The sequence below is a fragment of the Conger conger genome, chromosome 5, assembly GCF_963514075.1.
Source record: "Conger conger chromosome 5, fConCon1.1, whole genome shotgun sequence".
In the NCBI taxonomy this organism is placed as follows: domain Eukaryota; kingdom Metazoa; phylum Chordata; class Actinopteri; order Anguilliformes; family Congridae; genus Conger; species Conger conger.
Window position 1 is genome coordinate 8,334,842 of NC_083764.1, and position 20,588 is coordinate 8,355,429.

The following is a 20,588-nucleotide window of genomic DNA, read 5'->3' on the forward strand; positions in this document are numbered from 1 at the left end:
AGAAAATACGTCAGTTCCAAGTGTCAGCTGCAACTCAGCTGATCGGAAGTGGCAATGTAGAGTTGAAACAACAGGAGCTTTCGTGAGGGAGAATAGACATGGCCGAGACTATAGCCGATACACGGAGGTTGCTCTCCAAGCCACAGACTCTAAATGACGCATATGGACCGCCAAGTAATTTTTTAGAGATTGACGTGAGCAACCCAGAGACGGTCGGCGTTGGCAGGGGCAGATTCACTACCTATGAGATTAGACTGAAGGTGAGCAACATTTTAACAGCACTAGCCTACAGAATTGCGGCCAATGAACTTACATGGCCTCTGTTCATACTGGGGTGGGTGGACGTTAATGTTTTCTTGCTAACTTGCACAGATAACCACGCTTTATCTTTTTCTGGGAAACATAACCGTACACATTTCGCTAGCTGGCCCGTTACAAGCTTGCTGATAATGCTTAAATAGCTTAGCCAATGATAACTTGAAGCTAATATCGTTGCTAACTAGCTAGCTCGGCTAGCTCCCTGTAGCATACTGTATTTTTCACCTGGGGCCACGTTGTAGCGGTTAATGCTTTTCTAACTGCTGTACTTTGTTATATTGCTAGTATTAGACCAGTAGACTAGTCGGAAAGCCGAGATGAAACGTGAGACGTTTAAAACGTAGCTAGCTAGCTAGCTAACTTTCAGTCCACATATAGGCTACCTGCGGTAAGTATGTTAGTAATGTGCTGTGGGTTATCTAAAAATGATGACCTTGCAACAAAGTAGCTACTACGGACACGTGATACAATATTCCCGAGCAGTTTCGCTGGCATAGCCATAATTAAGTTGCCTCCGTATGGTAAATGTTCGACCACACCCCACAAAAGGCCTGTTTTTTCACCCTAGCTTAATTTGATTTTCATAATTATAGTCCAACTGTACAGGCCACCCGTAAAAAGGAATCGCAGGATAAAAATGGATTAAATCCCCATGCAAAAAAACTAACCACATAGGCTAGACATACGATTTATGGCATGCCTGTATCAGCAGATGAATAGCTTAATAACTATCGATTGATAGGAGAGTAGGGTACATGGCTGAGGTTAACAGCTTGTTTGCCCATGCCTGTCAGCTTAGATCATAGCATTCGAAAGATCACAGAGACACCGTGTGTATGACAGTGCAAATGTGTCTAATGGATAAACTACACTAGGGGAGACCGGGGTTGGTTGGCACATCTATTTTCTGGGGTTTTGAATGTCATAGACACGGAAATGTCACATCAAAATGTTTGTTTTCTTGAACTGCACTTGTTTATTATGTAAACTTTTTTTTTTGTGAGGTAAATATTCACACTAAACCTAAATGATTCAACTCTTTAAGACAGAGATCTTGAAATGCCTTACTCCTAGTTAGTGGAGAGATACATCTTCTACATTTTGATATAGCATTTGAAAGTCTGGGATGGGTGATGTTAGCTGGGTAACATCTTATTATCACAGAGGCGGGTATCCCTGTGAGTGGAGCTGGTTGGCACACTGATAATATGATTTATTCATATATTATACATGATAAAACATACATCTATACACATCCACATGCTGGTGTATGTGAGTGGGGCTCCGAGCACAATGTTGTGGTTACAGTCCCATACACACATTGATGTGGCACACACACTCCAGAGAACTGTGACACAAAAGGGCTCACACATACTGTAATGCTCACAAATCAAAGCTTAAAATGTTTTGGCCGTACCAAGCCTTCGTCAGAACAAGAAGGGGCGGCCTATAGCGTAGTGCTTAAGGTAAATGACTGGGACACGCAAGGTCAGTGGTTCTAATCCCGGTGTAGCCACAATAAGATCCGCACAGCCGTTGGGCCCTTGAGCAAGGCCCTTGACCCCGCATTGCTCCAGGGGAGGATTGTCTCCTGCTTAGTCTAATCAACTGTACGTCGCTCTGGATAAGAGTGTCTGCCAAATGCCAATAATGTAATGTAATGTAAAAGAAGCTGATCCACATGCACAGCTACAGACAGGTTTACACACACACACACACACACACACACACACACACACACACACACACACACACACACACACACACACACACACAAATAAATACACAAACACTGGCAGAAAGAGATAGAAAGGAGAGAACAGCAGACCTATGTAGGTATGGCATTGCTCCTGATAAACTGGTTAAAAATAGGCCTACTGTTATGCTGGTTTCAACTTTATATTACATCATATTTATTATACATTTTATATTGTTTATGTTTATCCAAGTGAGTATTTGTGTTCTCTGGTTATTATTTGAATTAAATATTGAAGATAATTTATATTGTTTGCTTCATTCTTTGTAACTATAGCATTGTAACATTGTGCCAGCCAGCCCTGTAACGTGTGCCAATCAACCCTGTGTTGGGGCTGGTTGACACAAGAACTTGAATTATTAGTCACCTTGTTTTACAAAATATTTGTGGATCTTAATGTAGCCTGTATTTATTTATAGCGGAGACCTTATCCTTTAATTTTCTACTGGTTATTTTCTATGGTAATATTCTAACACGCATTGAGCCAGAGAAATACGGAAAAGTGTGCCGACTGTTCCCGGCCGACCCTACTGCATAGCCGATTCATATCCTTCCTGTGCTGAGGAAGCGGAGGAAATGAGGGGACTGTGGATCATCTCATGCCGGCTGATTTCGGGGCCAATTTGAACAGATTGGTATCCCGCCGTCAGCGCACTCGAGCGGGCGAAACGGCCGCTCACGCAGGTTAACCGTAGTTCCTGTCACAGCGAGGGGAGACATCGGCCTGCGGCGCCACCGCGCTCTCTGCTCCGCGTGAGGCGCGTTAAGATGACTCTTGTTAAGATGCAGATGAAATTTGTTTGTGATGTGCGCCGAATGTGCACTTCCTATGACTGCGCTTCTTAAATCTGACCGGACTAATTATAAAAGTGTAATTGGCTTGGAATTAATTGCTATTAGGGTGTCTTAATTTCAACGTAATTGTATACAAAGTTCTCTATGATGGTTCATTATGGGGCGTTATGAGATGCTGAAAGAGGTTGATTGGACATGTTGAGCATTCTTCTCAACGATACATATTTTCGTGGAAGCAGAAGCGTAGCTCTTTCATGTTGACGAGAGATGTTAAACGTGTGCAGAGATGAGTAAATCATTGGGCAGATAATTTTTTAAACGTTTAAACTATTTAACGATAACAATGAAGTTCCAGTCCTTACTAAACACAGGCACAGCATTGAGCTAGCTACGTTAGTCGCTAATGCGCTGTTGAGCGGGAAAAAAGGCAGTAGGCTATAATTGGCATACTTCATGAAGTGAAGGAATAAAACGCCTATAACATTTAAATGTCAATTAATGTATTTAAAGAAGGAACTTATGGGTGGTTTTCCAGACATTCTGAAATCAGTAGCATTACAAATACTGCAAGATTGTAATAGCAATAAAAAAAAAAGGAGGAATTCTAAGGGGAGTTTTAACTTTTATGCTTTAACAGTAAACCATTAACACAGCCGTGCCTCTGGCCAATGCAGATATTCCCTGTGGCACATTAACCTTACACTGTAAATATAAATAAGGCGGGCGGGCAATCCCCCCTGGGGCAATATGACTTGCGTCCTTGCTCAAGGGGCCAACAGCTGTGTGGATCTTATCGTGGCTACACCGGGGCTTTGAACCGCCAGAAGGCAGGGTTTGCCGTTTTTGAAATTATTTATTTGGCTCCCATACACCAGACAAGCTCTGTAAATCAGATAAATATTTGAACCCAAAACAATTACGTATTTTAACCCAGCTCTGAAATGCAGTCGTATGCGCCATTCATTGGTATACATTCTCAAAGGCATTTTGTGTGTGCAACAAGTAGGCCTATAATTGACGAAAGCAGGTAAATGTATCTTGCTTTCACATTATCGTAAGGATTGAGGCAATATGATTATGTGGAAAGGAGACCAATCTTATTTTCAGGAGAAAATACATTATCGAAGTATAAATTACACATACATAATTAAGGTCAATCTCTGTTGCTCTGTCAACTCTTGTGTTATTTGAAAAGTAGTTGTTATGTTTTGTTATGTTACAAAAATGTCCAGTGTTTCAACTCTTACCAGAGTCCATTTTGAACTTACTCTGAAAGAGTTGATTTGACGCTGACCGTTTTACTGTGCATGTAGTGTAAATGCATTCAACACCGTCAAATAATCCTAAAACCGTAAAAGTGTTTAGTCATTTGACCATTCACAAAGTATGCGAGAACAGTTTTTATTTTGAACCCTATGGGTCGGTTTCACAGACACAGGTTATGCTTAGTCCTGGACTAAATTTTGTTTTGTATGGAGAATCGCCATTCAACATTGAATTTAGTCTAGGACTAGGCTTAATCTGTGTCTGTGAAACTGGCCCTACTTTTAATAGCAGTTCATTGCAGTAGTCGGGTTTTGATAAAACCGTTATCCCACATGAATAATTAACCCACATAATTTCAGAATGGCCAATTATTTAGCTTACACTTTTATCCAAAAAGACAGTTGATTAGACTAAGCAGAGGACAATTCCCCTTAGAGCAATGTGGGGTTTAGGGTCTTGCTCAAGGGCCCAACGGCTGTGTGGATCTTATCAAACCACCGACCTTCCGGCTCCCAGTCTTGAACTTAGCCACTAGACTACAGGATTGGCTGCCCCTGTTGTTGCATCACATTTAAAAGCCGCCAACCCCTGTATGATGCCAGTATACAGTAAGTGACGTCATGGACAGTCATTTTCGTGTCTTTCCATACGGGTTTGTTTTGGTGCCCGTGGGACCGCTCGCAGACCGCTTTAGCAGACTGAGCCGCATTCTCTCACGAGTACGGAGCGCGATCGAGCCAGACGTGCCTGGCCTGACGTTTTTTATGCGAGGGTTTGGGCGGGGGGGGGGGGGGGGGGGGGTAAAGCGATGCTCGTGTTTGTTGTCTCCGGCCGCTCGCGGTTCGGTCCGCAGTCCCTAACGGGGGCGTAGATTACGCCCGGAGCTCGCCTCTTTCTCCTCTCTTTTTTAACCCTGCGAAAACGCGGGTGCTCTGCGTACCGAATCGGCCCCGCGGCGGCAGAATACGGTGGGCGAACATTTAGCTACTGTACCGATCCGCGTTGCGATAATTAGCATATGCGTGTAATCAGCATTATTGTGTAGACTGAAGCCCTGAGTGACCCTGCTTTACATATGACTACAGGGAAGGGAGCATCTCTTGCAAGTGCCGTTCTCCCCTCCCCCCTCATCTCCGCGTGGCCTGAATGGAGGCTGGTGTCAGAGAGGGAGCCCGTCTCCTTCCAGACAAATCTACAGTAACCCCTGGGCAGGAGTACAGGCGGAGGACCCTGTGTTTATGTTTATTTGGTAACAGAATTTTTTGCGCTGGGAAAACTTTGTGAACTCTTCTCCCTCCTCCACCTCCCCCCTGCCCCTCATGCAGCCATTGCCTCTGGACTAAAAGAGCCACGTTAATCCTCTCATTGAGAGAGGAGAGGAGTAAACGAGGGGGAGGATATCCCCTCTCCTGTGGGGCCACAAAGAGCACCTCCTAACTTCACTTCAGGCTCCTCAGCTGTTCCGCCGTGCAGCCAGCGTGCCCAGTGAGAGAGGGAGAGGGAGGGAGGGAGAGATGGAGAGAGACAGGGAGGGAGGGAGGGAGGCAAGAAGCAGTAGAGGGCGAGAGGTGAGCGAGAGGGAGAAGGGAGCGAGAGAGGGGAGGCAAGATAGAGTAAGAGACGGGGAAGAGAGAGGGAGGGAGGTGAGAGAGGGAGGGAGAGAGGATGGTGAGAGAGGGAGTGAGATGGAGGGAGAGTGGTGAGGCTAGGGAGAGTAAGAGACAAGGGAGAAGGGAGCGTGAGGGATGGATAGAAAGAGGGGGTCTGAGGGATGGAAGAGAAAGAAAGAGAGGAGAGTGGGAGAGAGAGAGAGGATGTGTGAGAGATGTCCTGTTGTCTGTGCTACATGAGCACAGTGTGTATCTGCATGCTATTATACCGCCTCAAAAAAAATATTTAGTGAAATGTTTTTGGCCTAAAAACTTTTGTAAACCTTTGACATTCTCCAAATGAATTCAGTCTCTCCAAATTGAATTTGTTCACAAACACTATTTGGCAGGTGAAGATCAAGGCGAAAGCTTACATTTATTTGCTCGACAAAGTTGAGGAGAAAAGACGATTGAATCTGGGCCTCGGGGAGAAATGATTGCGTTTCTGTCTCACTGTGTATGAAATGATGTAGTGGCAGTCTAGCCTCTTAAATAGTTGGATCCATCTTTGTATGGGTGGTTTGCGTCTTTTTGGGTAGAGACAGTCAGTCCCCTGAATTACAACCATTCACTGTGTTAATATTGCTGCAGATTAAAGTCCTCATAAATATAGTGTTCCTAAATATAGGCCTACGTATTTTTTCAGTGTATATGGGAAATAATTTTTAATGTTTTGCGGCCAGTCGTTGCATATATTATCTTGTCAGCATACGTCATGGCACGGAGTGACTTTATCCCCCTCCCTGTCGACATGGGAACCCTCGGCTCGAAGCTAATGTCACGGTATGCATAACCTTTTAGCTTTTTTTATTTGAGATTAATCCCCTGACCGTGCTAAATTGAAGAAAAGCGCTGGTTTGGTGAGCCCTGTTTAGGCCGCTAACTGCAGCCGAACAGCCATCTGCAGGTCTTGGGCGAATGCACTTGCGGCTTCCAACTTCCAACTTCCAAAAGTCTGGCGCTAACAGGTGAAAAAGTTTCATCAACTGCTTAAAAAAAAAATATATATCTTTTTCTTTTTTTAACCTCTGTTCAATGCATTTTCCATTAATTTTATTTTTGTGAAGGCTTACTCTAATTTTGTCATCCACAAATGAAAATGTAAAAAAAACTTAAATAATAATATTAAATAATAAATGCACTACAGAAACAAAGTCAGGAAAAACCTAAAAAGGTACAAATGTTTGTCTCTGGGGTGCTGCCCTGCAGGTACATAAAATTATGCCCCCAGCCAGCTTTACAGAACTCATTTGTAAATCTTTTGACTTGTAAAAGGTACGTGTTAGTAACCAAAACATTGCTGAACTTCACGGGCGTACGTGTGGGAAATTCGTTTCAGAGGTGAAACGAACGAAACGAAAATGTTTCAGACGTGGTAGACCTGGGTAAAGCCAAACTCTGTATTAGTTTGTTTTCAAGCGCGGTTTCCTGCCGGTCCCCGTTCTTTGTGCCTGGAAAGGCGCTCGTTGCTGAAGAGGAGACCCACTTTAGCGGCCATTGATGTGGGATCACAGGCGATGGGAGCCACAGCATATGTTGGCTAAGTTACCGTTTCCTGTTATGGAAATTGGCTTCGCCACTCCGAATCTGTGGGACCCGTTTGACGGGAACGCTAGTTGTTTATGAGGCATGTGTCTGCGCACGGTCGCCTGCTTTCCGGCCGCCTTTCGGGGGCAGGTGGCGTGTCCCGGCCCCAAACGGGGGATCCCACAGCTCCCAGAGGAACAGAGAAATTAAGAAAAAGTCATGATTTGCAGGTTTCGCTACTCTGACCTGTTTTACCTTTATATTGTTGTTGGCTAGCGAGATGAAGTTAGGTACATTAGCTCAACTACATTACATTACATTACAACTAGAATGAGGGGGAAAAAAACATAATTATCTTGCTATCTAAGTAGCTATGCTAGATATTTAGTTTAGCTAAATAACTGTTGGATAGCTTTCATGGCTAACAGATTTTTTTTTTTTTCTTCCATTTGAAATTGTGTCCAGCAATTTTTCCAGCTAATTGGTTGGCCATTAAAAATTAATTGGTTGATCCATAAATCAGACCTTTGTTCTCGTAGCCCAAATTAAAAGCAAGTTATTTCCCTGTGTCAAGATAACATGATTCGTGCCAAGTGTTCGCACAGCAGCCGGAGCGCAGATCATGAATTAATTCATTCGTTTCCACAATGACAAAAATGCACACTGCGCACCCGGGAATTTTTCCTGGGCCGCGTGGCGCTATGGAAATGCGTATCGCGCCGTACCATGCACAGAACTCCGCATCCTGAAAAAATGCCCATTAGCATTTTGTTTACAAACTGTAATTGATATGCGCCCGGGTTTTACACTTGCCTTGGGGTGCTGTTAATTGTAATTATATTGTCGGTAATTGTAATTAATAACTTGGTGTAATATGCTACATGTATCATACCAAGCTCCTCGTACTCAGTTCGTACACGTACAGACATTTGTTCCTGTCTCATGTCACATAAGTGGATTTGCTTTATTCCTAGCATCAATGCCAACTTTGTGTTCACATTTCACACAAAGAAATCACATTATTCCAACTGAGACTATTTAACATTTTGAGGCATGTTTTCAGTTTCATTGGCCCCAGAGTTGATTTTCTGAATTTATGTTGCTATTTTTATTTCTAATTTCCGTGTGCAGACGTTTGGTACAGGGCCTTCGGTTCCCAAGAGAATAAAAATGAAGAGTATCTGGCTCTGTAATGGGCTCCACACACTCAGGTTTACGGCTTTATTTACTAATACAATTTAACTTTTTTTATATCTTTATAAACAAACCGCTTATACCTTATGCTGTAGTCGTAATCCATCAAAACATCAACATGAACAAAACCGCATAAATGGAAGCAAACTTTGGGATCTTACTTTGTTGTTCATGAACAGAAACATATACCCTACTTACAGCCCCCCCCCTCTCTCTCTCTCTCTGTCTTTTACCCCCCTCCCCCCTCACTCCCCCCCGTTTCTGTCTCTCTCTCGCTCTCTTTTTTTTGAAACCTTTAGTCATTAATAAAAATGGGTAGCCTGTCAACCACAGTCAAGTGTAATCCAAACTATACAGCATCCTTTCAGACAACTATTTTAATGGAAATGTGGCTCATATTGTATCACAGCTACCATATCCTACTTGAAATGACAGTATCAAAAGTAGAAGTTGATACTATGGTAACAAAGCAGCTTTCTGCCGGCGAATCGAACACTGTCGGTCCCAGAGAGAGAGAGAGAGTGAGAGAGCGCAATAGAGTGCACTGAGAGCCTCAGTCTTTCCCCCCCTCCTCTCTCTCTCTCTCTCTCTCTCTCTCCTCTCTCTCTCTCTCTCTCTCTCTCTCTCTCTCTCTCTCTCTCTCCCTCTCCCCTCTCCTCTCCCATTGTCCGCGTCTTTGGAATATGATGCGATGGGATCGCATTGTGTTGCACCTGGATTCCATTTTTTTAATACTTTTATTTAGAGGGGACTCTTTAACTTGACTTGATCCATCCTGCTAAAAGCTAATGCATAGCTGGCCTTGGACCCTCGCGCGGATGAGAGCGGGGACCTCTGTTTTTTAATGAGCCGCACCATTGTCTCTCAACATGCATGTGTTTTTGGATTGTGGCGATGGGGGGGGGGGGGGGGGTTTAGGGGGGGTGGAGAGGGAGGGTGTAAGCCTTGTGGAAGCTTTTAACAGATCAGTAGAGGCTAGACATTGAAGAAGCTCACTTAGTACATCTTTGGACAATGGCTTTTCTATCTTTTTTTTCTTTTTTTCCCCCCTATGTCCCGTGTATCTGAAAACCAGTACTCTCCGTCTTTATTAAATTTCATTGTTTGGTGTGTCACTTGGATCCTTTAATAACAGATGCATAATCGTGTAATGCACAGAGCTGTTGTTGACAATCCTAACAACTTTTTTTTGTTGTTATTGATGGAGTAAGAGGGAGGGGGAATGACGCAATTTAGATTGTTATTAATCCTGTATGTTTCCGTTTCTTGTCCTGGTTCCGTGGTTTTGAATTGTTGCGGAGTACATGAGTGTAGCTAGGCCTGCTTGGTTTACTTTTTTTTTTTTTACCCTTGTTGTGTGTCTTTGTCGTTCTGGCAGAATGGTGTTGCAACGGATTCATTCATTCATTCCTTCTGTTTCAAGTGTAGTTTGTTTTATTTGACATCCAGGCTGTTTGTGTCCCTAGGTTCCTGAATAGTGGCTAGGGGTCAGGCTAATGCCTAGTGTCAGTGTCACCTCTTGTGTTGAGCATTGTACAATAATATCTGTCTATATGTCATGTCTTATTAGCTGGTATTTCCCATGGGAGCAATTCCACGTTACATAGAGCAAAGGCCTCTAGCCAGAGGTAAACCAGTTTAGTGGTCTATTACATTAATTTCCAATGTAATAAGAGTGCAATATAGAATAGACGTGTTGGCTGACTAACGCTGATTTGTTTTCCTCCGGCATCTGGCTGTTTAGCCGGTCTCACCGAGGTAGCGATTTGTAGTCGCGTCTGTTTCCCGAAGCCAGAAAAGATCGCGCATTGAATGGAGAACGCTTCCCTGTAGCTGAATAGAGACGTTATTAGCCCATGTGCGAGCGCTAGCTAGCCTCGCGTTTTATCAGACAGCGCATCCTTCCGCCGACGCGTCGAGTCCCTCCAGACGTGGCAAGTGGTGGAAACGGAGCTGATTTGCCTCCTCTGTGCGAACGAACCATCTGCGGTGTCACATTCTCCCCCAGGCAGTTAGTTTGATCCGGCGTACATTAGCGAATAGCCCCATTTCACTTGGGTTAGAAAAATAATGGGATGTAGCCAAAATTCCTAATTGTTAAAGTCCTAAAAATCTGTTTATGCAAAGCAGCTTTGGGACAGTGTCTCAGTAAGAAACAGTACGCGCATACATTTGAATAGACTTTAGGTTTTGTTATGAAATTATATTTTTAACTCTATTTTGGGTGGTTGTGCTATAGGCTACAACATGGTAATAACAAGGGGGTAGAAACATGAATGCTTCCACATTTTTATCATAATTAATTATTTCTGTTATTTAATTATAAGTTTAGGATTTTTTTGTAATTTCAAGCATCTATTTAGCCTCCAGTGAATGTGCCCGTCACTGGTACTTATGTAGTTATGTAGAGTGTTGAATAAGAGTCAAGTGAGGAACATTGCTGTAGGAGGCGGGTTTGAAAACATCTGTGAAAAATGCACAGCCCTGGCCTCTCGCTCTGTCTCCGTGAGACACGGAATGGAGGATCCTTGCAGTTCACGTCTTTATTCTGTTTTTCCGCTAAAAGGCCTCTCGCAGGGCGGTGGGCGGGGGGGGGGGGTTTATGACAGCAGTGCTCCTCTGATTTGTAACCCGCCGTTCGCGGAGTCGCGCAGCCTTGCGCGGGATTGGAACTGTCGGCGTCTCTGCGTTCGCGGAGACGGCGGCCCCCCGGATCCGAAGATGTGCGAGAGTGGCTCACCTCCACAATGGCGCTGCGCTTTTGTCAAGCGCTGCCTGGCCTTGTCCCTGTAAACACACGCACGTACACGCATATACACACACACATGCACACACACATACACACACATATACACACATATACACACATATACACACACATATGCACACACATACACACACATATATACACACACACACACATATAACCACACACATACACACACACATATACACACATATATACACACATATACACACACATACACACACATACACACACATACACACACATACACACACATACACACACATATACACACACACATATGCACACACACATATAACCACACACATACACACACACATATACACACATATACACGCACATACACACACATATACACACACATATAACCACATACACGCACACATATATACACACACATGCACACACGCATACACAGACATATATACACACACATATAACCACACACATACACACACACACACACACATATGCGCACACATATATACACACAGACACACACATACACATATATACACACACAGACTCACACATACACATACACACACACAGACACACACACATATAAACATACACACACGCCCACATACACGCACACATGTACACATACATATACACACACCACACACATACACACACCCGCACATACACGCCCACACACACACATACGCACACACACAGATATACACACGCACACCACACATATACACACACACACACACACACACACAAACACTCACATACCTACATACACACACACTCACACGCATATGCTCACACACATACACACACCCGCCCCCCCCCAACTCCCAAAAGTGACTGTTTTGCTTCATGAGGCTAAAATGTGAAAACCGCCCTCTTATTAAAAAAGAATAGATGGTCACTGGTCTCATGCTGGTCTGCAATTGGATAATTCTTGTGCTAATAGGACAGTTTCCGTGAAGAACTGAATCATCATCCCTTTGCTGAAACACGCAGGTATTGGTGTCCCCTCTGTTCCTTTCTTTAGATGCCTTTTTTTAGTTCCATTTTTGTAATTTGACATTTCATACGATAATTACACTTTTAACAATTGAATTTGTAATTGAGAGAGATGTTCTTGGACACCTTGTCGAGGCGGGACTGCTACATCTAAGCCGACATTTCCAATGGTGTATTTTTGTAACGTTTTTTTATGAAACATGAGTTACATAATCAGCACCTGGACGTGACTCATCAGAACAGGCCAGAGGTGAAGACTGTGTTGTTTTCCCCTGCTCCTGGGGTTAGAAGGACATATTACATTTGAAATGCTACAGCACATATATTTCCTGTATCTCTCTATTTCTCTCTCTCTGTCTCTCTCGTTGGAAAGAGTCCTCCTTCATAATGTACTACTCGGTTAGTGTTAAAGTGCTAATTTTTCAATTCTGCTATTTCTCGGCACTGAGGAGTACCCAGCATTCAAAGCCTGTGTGCCAACTGACTTCTCTCTCCAGAACATTCTGCCTGTTAAGTAGATTTTTTTGGGAATGTTTTTCAGATCATTCTAATTACATTACATTACATTATTGGCATTTGGCAGACGCTCTTATCCAGAGCGACGTACAACAAAGTGCATATCCATAACCAGGGATAAGTTCGCTGAAAGACCCTAGAGGGAAGTACAATTTGAACTGCTACCTGTACAACAAAGTTAAGGACGAGGGCCAATTTTCTTATTTTTATTATTTTTTTTTATTATTTATTTTATTATTATTTTTTTAAACAAGAAACAAACAGAGCAAAAGTGACCAAAGTTAACTATCAAAATACTGCTTACCTAGCCAACTAAAAAATACCGATACACAATGCAAGTCACAGAGACAACAATTAAGGTTCACAGGGAGGTAGGGAGTTGTGATCTCACACCATAAAGGGATAAGCAGGTACTTCCTGAACCTTTATGGCTCACTGCAGACCTGCTGGTGCCCGTGGTAGATCAGTGGGCTTGCAGACCGAAGCCCTTCCTGTGCCAGGTAAGCCGTGATAGGTCACTTACTGGTATTACGCTTAACCAATGAATCTGCATTGGTGGCCAAGTAAAAACGCTACAGGCTGGTTAGCTCATCGCGTTGAGACGTGCATGGAAGGACCAGATGATATGGGCTCGAGCCTGAACCAGAACAGCATCCCCTGTGGCGGTAAACGTGGCTACAAGGGCTTCTGTTGTCGCTCACTAGCGACCCCTGCTGGTCCGCCTCTTAAGCTGCACGTGCAGCGTCAATGTCCGCGTGAGCTCGTCTAATGAACAGGGGTTGCGCCAAGAAACAACGGCTGATGAGTGTCTTGGAGGAAAGCCCGTTAGGTCTCTCTCTGCTCTGTGTTCATTGCGGTGGTCATGGCTGAGGGAGGACTGTCCAGGGCGCGGCCTGTAGCGTAGTGGTTAAGGTACATGACTGGGACCCGCAGGGTCGGTGGTTCGATTCCCGCCGTAGCCGCAATAAGATCCGCACGGCCGTTGGGCCCTTGGGCGAGGCCCTTAACCCTGCATTGCTCCAGGGGTGGGTTGTCTCCAGCTTAGTCGAATCAACTGTAAGTCGCTTCGAATGAAAGCATCAGCCGAATGACATGTAATGTAATGTAATGGCGAGGAAAAGAACTGAAGAAGGTGATAAGTGATAGTGGATAAGTGCGACACCCGAACATGGCTCTACCTCGTTCGGTCTTTGACGACACAGTGTTCACCTGCCAGTGTTCGTGGTGATAGCCTGCGTGCCCCAACACCGCCACGCTTTTCACCGAAGTGTCTTCCAATCGCTCCTCCTCGCTCCGTGTCCTCAGGGGAAACGCTCTTCCCCCCTGGTCTGGGCCTGTTTGGGCCTCCCCCCCCCCCCCCCCCCCGCCCTTCCCCCGGGAGCGGGGGCTGAGAGGGGCGCGAGCGGGAGTAGCAGGCCCCGCCGGGCGGATTAGCGCCTCCTCAGCGGCCGATTACCTGTAACCGCGATCTGTTGTCGGGCGGATTAACTTCTCAGACTTCCGTGCTGAGAAGGTAACAGAACTCAGAAGGAAAGCCTTTCACTGAACTCCCCCCCACACCCATCCACCCACCCACCCACCACCACCTCCTCCTCCTCCTCGATCCCTTGCTCAACCCGCATAGCCGCTACCGCTAATCCCGTAACCGGAGAGGGTGCGGCGAGGAAACCGAACACACAGGACTCACCTGAGCAGGGGCGGGGGACAATGACAGATCGGTGCTGAACGTGCTCATTAGCACCGTTGTAGGGCGACAAAAGGCGCTGGGATATCCAGACCCTGGCGAGGTCAAACCGAGGTAAAAAGCTAATGGGTGAAATAAAGCGGTAATTCAAGGCCTCGAAATGTGGCCGTCTTTCACCGAGGGGGCGGGTTTGTGAGGGGGGGGGGTGTGGCAGTCAGGTCACTGTTCCAACCCCTCCCCTTCCAATCAGAAGGCTGCTCTTCTGGTTGGGGTTTCTATGGTCAGAAAGAGATCCCGTAAAGTTAGTTTGGTCTTGTTTCTCTCTCTCTCTCTCTCTCTCTCTCTCTCTCTCCCCCCCCCCCCCCCCCCCCCTCTCCTCCCCACCCTTTTGTCGGACTGACTTTTAAAAGGTTGGTCATTCAGGAGAAGACTATCTCAGAGAGAAGACCCCCCGCCCCCCTCGCCTCTACTCCCCACCCACCACCATGGCCAAGAATTTCTGCGCTCATTCTTGTGAAATCCATTTTAAATTGGGTTTTGGGAGAGAGTGCTCCACCGTCTTCTTCAAACTGAAAGAAAATGAGGCTGCCAAAGAAACACTCAAGGGCACCGCTCTGACTTATTATATTAGACAGAGGTATGAGCCCCGTAGATCTCTTGTAGGCCCACTTCAATTTGTCATATAGAGGACTTTTCCCATGCCGGGCCGTCTCCACATTAATTTTTATTTGCGGCCTTTTATACGCTTTTCAGTTTATGTACTTGTACATCAATTAATTGATTTGGCTCGAGAGGCACGCCGCTTGGTTCATTCCCGGAGACTTAATGGTTTCTGTTGTTGTGTTTCCTGTGAGTTCTGACCCGCGTTTCAGCCCTGTCCACGTTCTCTTTCCTCACAAGGACCGTGTAATGCTGTTTTAACTGCCGTACCTCCCGTCCTATGCTCTGGGCAGATGTTGGTTAGCAAGCGTCGGGTGGACCAGGAGGAATCCAACATGCCAAACGTACGTTCCGCTGTCCTTCGCGTATGTCCCCAGCTAGTGCGGTACATAGAATCCATCAGAAACATCGTGGCGTCTCTTCTGTGACTCTCCCACCCCGCCTTCCACCTTCCTCATGTGCCGGTGGTAACAGAAGGTGTGTTTTGTGTTCTTTTGCCCCCCTAGACCAACCTCCCCATTTTCAAGCTGAAGGAGTCGTGTGTGCGGAGGCGTTACAGTGACTTTGAGTGGCTCCGGAGCGAGCTGGAGAGGGAGAGCAAGGTAAGCTGGGAGAAAGGGGGGGGGGGGCATCCCGGCGTCCCGGCGTCCCTCACGGGTCAGTTCTCGGCCCCAATCTTGTTTTGAGACTGGTCTTCATTGTCCAGTTCTGCATTGTGCACAAACTACAGTGTGGGAGAAATTGCCTTGAACTACAAAAACACTGCAGTGCGCCTATGAATGCAAGGCAAAGTTACAGCCCTGTGGTTGCACACATTTATGCAGCTTTGGCTGTCATTATTTTTAAAAGTATGAATTGGCTGTTTTGAAAAGGGCAATGACAAAAGGCCAGAACTGTTTCATGTTTAGTTTTTTTTCTCCCGTTTTGTGTCCAGGTCGTTGTTCCGCCGCTCCCCGGAAAAGCTTTATTCCGGCAGCTGCCCTTCCGGGGAGACGATGGAATATTTGACGATTCCTTCATCGAGGAGCGGAGGGTGGGTCTGGAGCAGTTCCTCAACAAGTAAGTGTGAGGCCCCCGCAAGGCTGCCCCGCAGCTCGAAGCCGCCCCGTCCCGTTAAGAGTCACGTAGCCCTGCGCAGTTTAGCGGTCTTCTCCTGATGGATGCTGGGATAGCCTGGCCTCCTGCTCTCTCACCTGCGTCATGTAGAATGCCATGTACATCAACACCGGTCAGGTCTCTGTCAATTGATTATCAGCCTAATGGCCGTAAAGTAAAACGATTGCATGAAATGAGATTTGCTGTATATTTCATGACGAGCACGAAAACGATGCGGAAAATCCTTCGTGATTACAGCAAGGAAGTTTGAGGACAGAGTAAAAGAAATTTGTGGGGAAAAAAAAAAAAAAAACCTTCCAGAAACCCGAAATACATCTTCAGTTGTGTTTATTCTGGTTTTGCCTTGAGTTTAAAGACTAGCATTCCTGAGGGTATGTGCAGTCCTTGCACGACACAAGACTGACCGCATGAAAATAATTACCTCGGTTAATATGTTTGTCCGTATTCCTAAATTATTATTGATTTGGATTCATTCCAAAGCCCCAAGCAAAAAAAACGAAGTAATGAATTGTTGAAGCTTGGACCGATGTGGTTTCATAAGTGAATCCGGCTGCTAGTTAGCTAACGCTAGTTAACAAACAAATGCATATATCATTCCTGTCAGGTAGAATCTTTTTTTTTTTTTTTTTTTTCTTATAATTACCTTGAGAATGATTAAAATTGATGAAAGGCCGCAAGTGCATTCTACCTGAGTTTGTACATTTGTTTTATTTTAGATACGTAATTTATGCTAATTACAACTCAAATTACAGTACACATTTCTTTGAAGAATGTTGTGTGCACCCCTGGTTATTTTTGATCCGAGGTGCAGTTCCTCCTCTGCACGAACAATAAAAGTTATAGTGTAATTGTAATTATTTGCAGTGATTGCAGACGTTGCTATTATCTTTGTTTCATGTGCAAATGTGGCAAAGCTACCCATTTGAATTTTAATACACAAAACTTGATAAATTGGCTGAAAGAACAGGAGATATGTCAGTAATTAAGATTTAAATTTCAGAATTAAATGGTACTGTTGATCATGTAATTGTTCAGACTTAATAGCAGGTAAGTCTGCGACGCTCTGCGCCTGTTTGGTGTTCCAAAGGTGTGATTAAATATTTTGCAAAGGTATACCTGTGCATTGTCTCTCCTCCTCAGGCCAGCTGTTGTCAAGGAAGAATTCTCACTGCTTCTGAAGGTTCATTTTCCAACCATGATCAAAGTTTGTTGTTGCAAGAAAGAACAGAATTGAAACACTTAAGAGTAAAAATTTTTTTATTTTTTTTATTGTTTTTAATCCGGCAACAGTCCCAATAATTCTTTTTGCGTGCTGAATGATCAATCTGGAATATGACCTCTTCCTACTTTCTTCCTTTTTGGAAGAGTAGGTTTTCCAGAATGTTTTTTTTTCATTCCGAGTCTGTGCTCGTAGCGATTGTAGCTGGGTCCTGTCTTGCGGTGTTTATAATGGCCACAGTGCTACTTCTGCACGGGTAGGAACAGCGGGCAAAATGGCTGCCCCTTGTCATTTCCGTCCAGTGTCCTCTTTAAAAGCAGAGTGCCTCCCTGGTTTGGACATTCCATGACCAGGGCACTTATCCAACCTCCTTAAGTTTAGTAAACATTATTATTATTATTATTGGATGTATTTATTTTTGTAAGTCACTATGCAGAATGCAGATATGCTGGTGAAATGGTGAGCGAGGTCTGGGGACGCTGGCCGGTTTTCCGATTCGAGGCGGGCAGGTCACAGGGTAGGGTACAGGGTGAACTCCGGGGCTCGATCGCTGTCCCACGTCCTCTCCCGCCACCCACTCTGCATTTCCCAGAATCCCATTCTTCTAATCTGCACTTGAAATATTTGCCCTGAGATGAAACGTAGCTTTGGGTTCTGTTGGGTAATAACCCTCGCAAAAAGGGTTATATTCCCTGTCGATACACCCACCGCCTGACCTGTGACCTCATTTCTATGGGTAACTGGAAGGGTAATTTTCTTAATTGGTTCTTAATTGACAATGTGTGTTAACATAAAGACAATCACATGATTACAAATAACCTTTTAGTGATAATCCTTATTACTATTAGACCACTTTCTGAATTAAGTGCTTACTATGAGTCTTTCTCTGTCTCTCTCCCAGCAGACAGACAGCCTTTGACCTTAATGTCTCTGCTTCTCAGCTAGCACATTCTGGTCTCACAGCAAGGTCAACCAGGGGTATTCAGAAGACAAAATACTGATAAATGTTAGTGGCCAGCTTCTTGTCTTTTTGTTTTGGTAAAGCCCCCACTTCTGGAAAAGTGTGTATAAGAGTCTAACTGTGTCTGATGCTAATCAGAAAGCCGGTAAGCTTTCTCACTTTCTGTCATTTCTTTGCAAATAACTACGAAAGTTAACGAGAAGAATAGCTATCGTTGTGTTTTTTTACTGGGATCTGTTTCATCAGACGATGCTCACCTGTGAAATGTTAAAGAGGGCATTTTTCCCTAACAGTAACAGTTTGTGGCTGCTGTAGGGCTCTTGCCGCAGTGTTTTCCAGCAGTGGTCCTCCTCCGCCTCTGTCGAGTAATTTTGGGCGAATTCCTCCTTTCCCTTACAGGGTGGCGGGGCACCCCCTGGCCCAGAGCGAGCGGTGCCTCCACATCTTTTTACAGGACGAGTCCGTAGACAAAAATTACACGCCTTCCAAAGTCAGACAAGCCTAGACGCTTCAGGCCACTGCGAGAACCGAAGAGAACCCTGAATTTTCACCACCCAAAGTCCCGCGCGACGGCTTTTCAGCTTCGGACAAACACCTTATTAATCAGTGTTATTTTTAAGAAATCACTTTGTTTTTCTCTGTCTTGATTATGTTTTGTGGTGCTTTCTGAATCGCCTCTTAATTGAATCGAACACTGAAGCAACTGTGCATAGCTGTTAACAATGAATGATTTTTTTTTTTTTTTTCTTCTCGTGAAAGCACTAACGCAGTACTTTGTTAATTGCATTGCTCGATCATTTACAGTGTGAATATAAACATCAAATGATATGAATTTCAATAACACAGGACCCTCTGCATGCGTTTCTCACTGTTTCTCACTACTCTTCTCCCAGTCCTGCTCATTTGCCTCATGGTTTAATCACTGACATTTTATTATTATTTTTTTTCTCCATTTGGCATTGAGAAGATATGTCTCTGATTCCTTCCATGATCTGAAACGTTTGTGTGTGTGTGTGTGTGTGTGTGTGTGTGTGTGTGTGTGTGTGTGTCGCCACCAGCACCTCCTTGGAGCCTGTAAATGATTTTGTAATGGATCAAAACCGGGAGTAATGTCATTTATATGGTGTACATTTGAAATTTGTATAATTGTTATACCATTTTGTTTACTTGACATGTTCTCTCTCTCTCTCTTTTTTTTTTTTTCAATAAAACAGTTCAATCCCTCTCATTTCAATGGGCGACTTGTGTGTCCGTCCGTGTCTGTGTGATCGCACTTGTGTGTGTGTGCGTATCTGTGTGTGCATGTGTATGAGTGTGCGTGTTTGTGCGTGTGTGTGCTCTCCCAGGGGCACGGTGTGTGTGTGTGTGTCTCTGCTCTCCCAGGGGCACGGTGTGTGAGTGTGAGTGCTCTCCCAGGGGCACGGTGTGTGAGTGTGAGTGCTCTCCCAGGGGCACTGTGTGTGTGTGTCTCTGCTCTCCCAGGGGCATGGTGTGTGTGTGTGTCTCTGCTCTCCCAGGGGCATGGTGTGTGTGTGTGTGTCTCTGCTCTCCCAGGGGCACGGTGTGTGTGTGTGTGTGTGTGTCTCTGCTCTCCCAGGGGCACGGTGTGTGTGTGTGAGTGCTCTCCCAGGGGCATGGTGTGTGTGTGTCTCTGCTCTCCCAGGGGCACGGTGTGTGTGTGTGAGTGCTCTCCCAGGGGCACGGTGTGTGAGTGTGAGTGCTCTCTTAGGGGCATGATGTGTGTGTGTGTCTCTGCTCTCCCAGGGGCATGGTGTGTGTGTGTCTCTGCTCTCCCAGGGGCATGGTGTGTGTGTGTCTCTGCTCTCCCAGGGGCATGGTGTGTGTGTGTCTCTGCTCTCCCAGGGGCACGGTGTGTGTGTGTGTGAGTGTGAGTGCTCTCCCAGGGGCACGGTGTGTGTGTGTGCGAGTGTGAGTGCTCTCCCAGGGGCACGGTGTGTGAGTGTGAGTGCTCTCTTAGGGGCATGATGTGTGTGTGTGTGTGTGTGTCTCTGCTCTCCCAGGGGCATGGTGTGTGTGTGTGTGTGTGTGTGTGTGTCTCTGCTCTCCCAGGGGCACGGTGTGTGAGTGTGAGTGCTCTCTTAGGGGCATGATGTGTGTGTGTGTGTGTGTGTCTCTGCTCTCCCAGGGGCATGGTGTGTGTGTGTGTGTGTGTGTGTCT

At 45.2% G+C, this 20,588-nt stretch overlaps 1 protein-coding gene across 1 annotated transcript; it reads left to right on the forward strand.

The window, feature by feature from the left end:
• Positions 1-8: 8 nt before the first annotated feature.
• On the forward strand, positions 9-19,637 carry snx3 (sorting nexin 3). Its single transcript, XM_061242109.1, has 4 exons — positions 9-260; positions 15,620-15,715; positions 16,048-16,172; positions 18,809-19,637. The coding sequence occupies exons 1-4, from the start codon at positions 99-101 to the stop codon at positions 18,912-18,914; spliced, it is 489 nt and encodes a 162-aa protein (XP_061098093.1). The 5' UTR covers positions 9-98; the 3' UTR covers positions 18,915-19,637.
• Positions 19,638-20,588: the final 951 nt, after the last annotated feature.

Excerpts from the sequence above, each read along its gene's own strand:
- snx3 (XM_061242109.1), top strand. The coding sequence starts at position 99 with ATGGCCGAGACTATAGCCGATACACGGAGGTTGCTCTCCAAGCCACAG. Across the intron at positions 261-15,619 it reads CCTATGAGATTAGACTGAAG|ACCAACCTCCCCATTTTCAA; the intron begins GTGAGCAACATT and ends TTGCCCCCCTAG. Across the intron at positions 16,173-18,808 it reads CTGGAGCAGTTCCTCAACAA|GGTGGCGGGGCACCCCCTGG; the intron begins GTAAGTGTGAGG and ends TTTCCCTTACAG.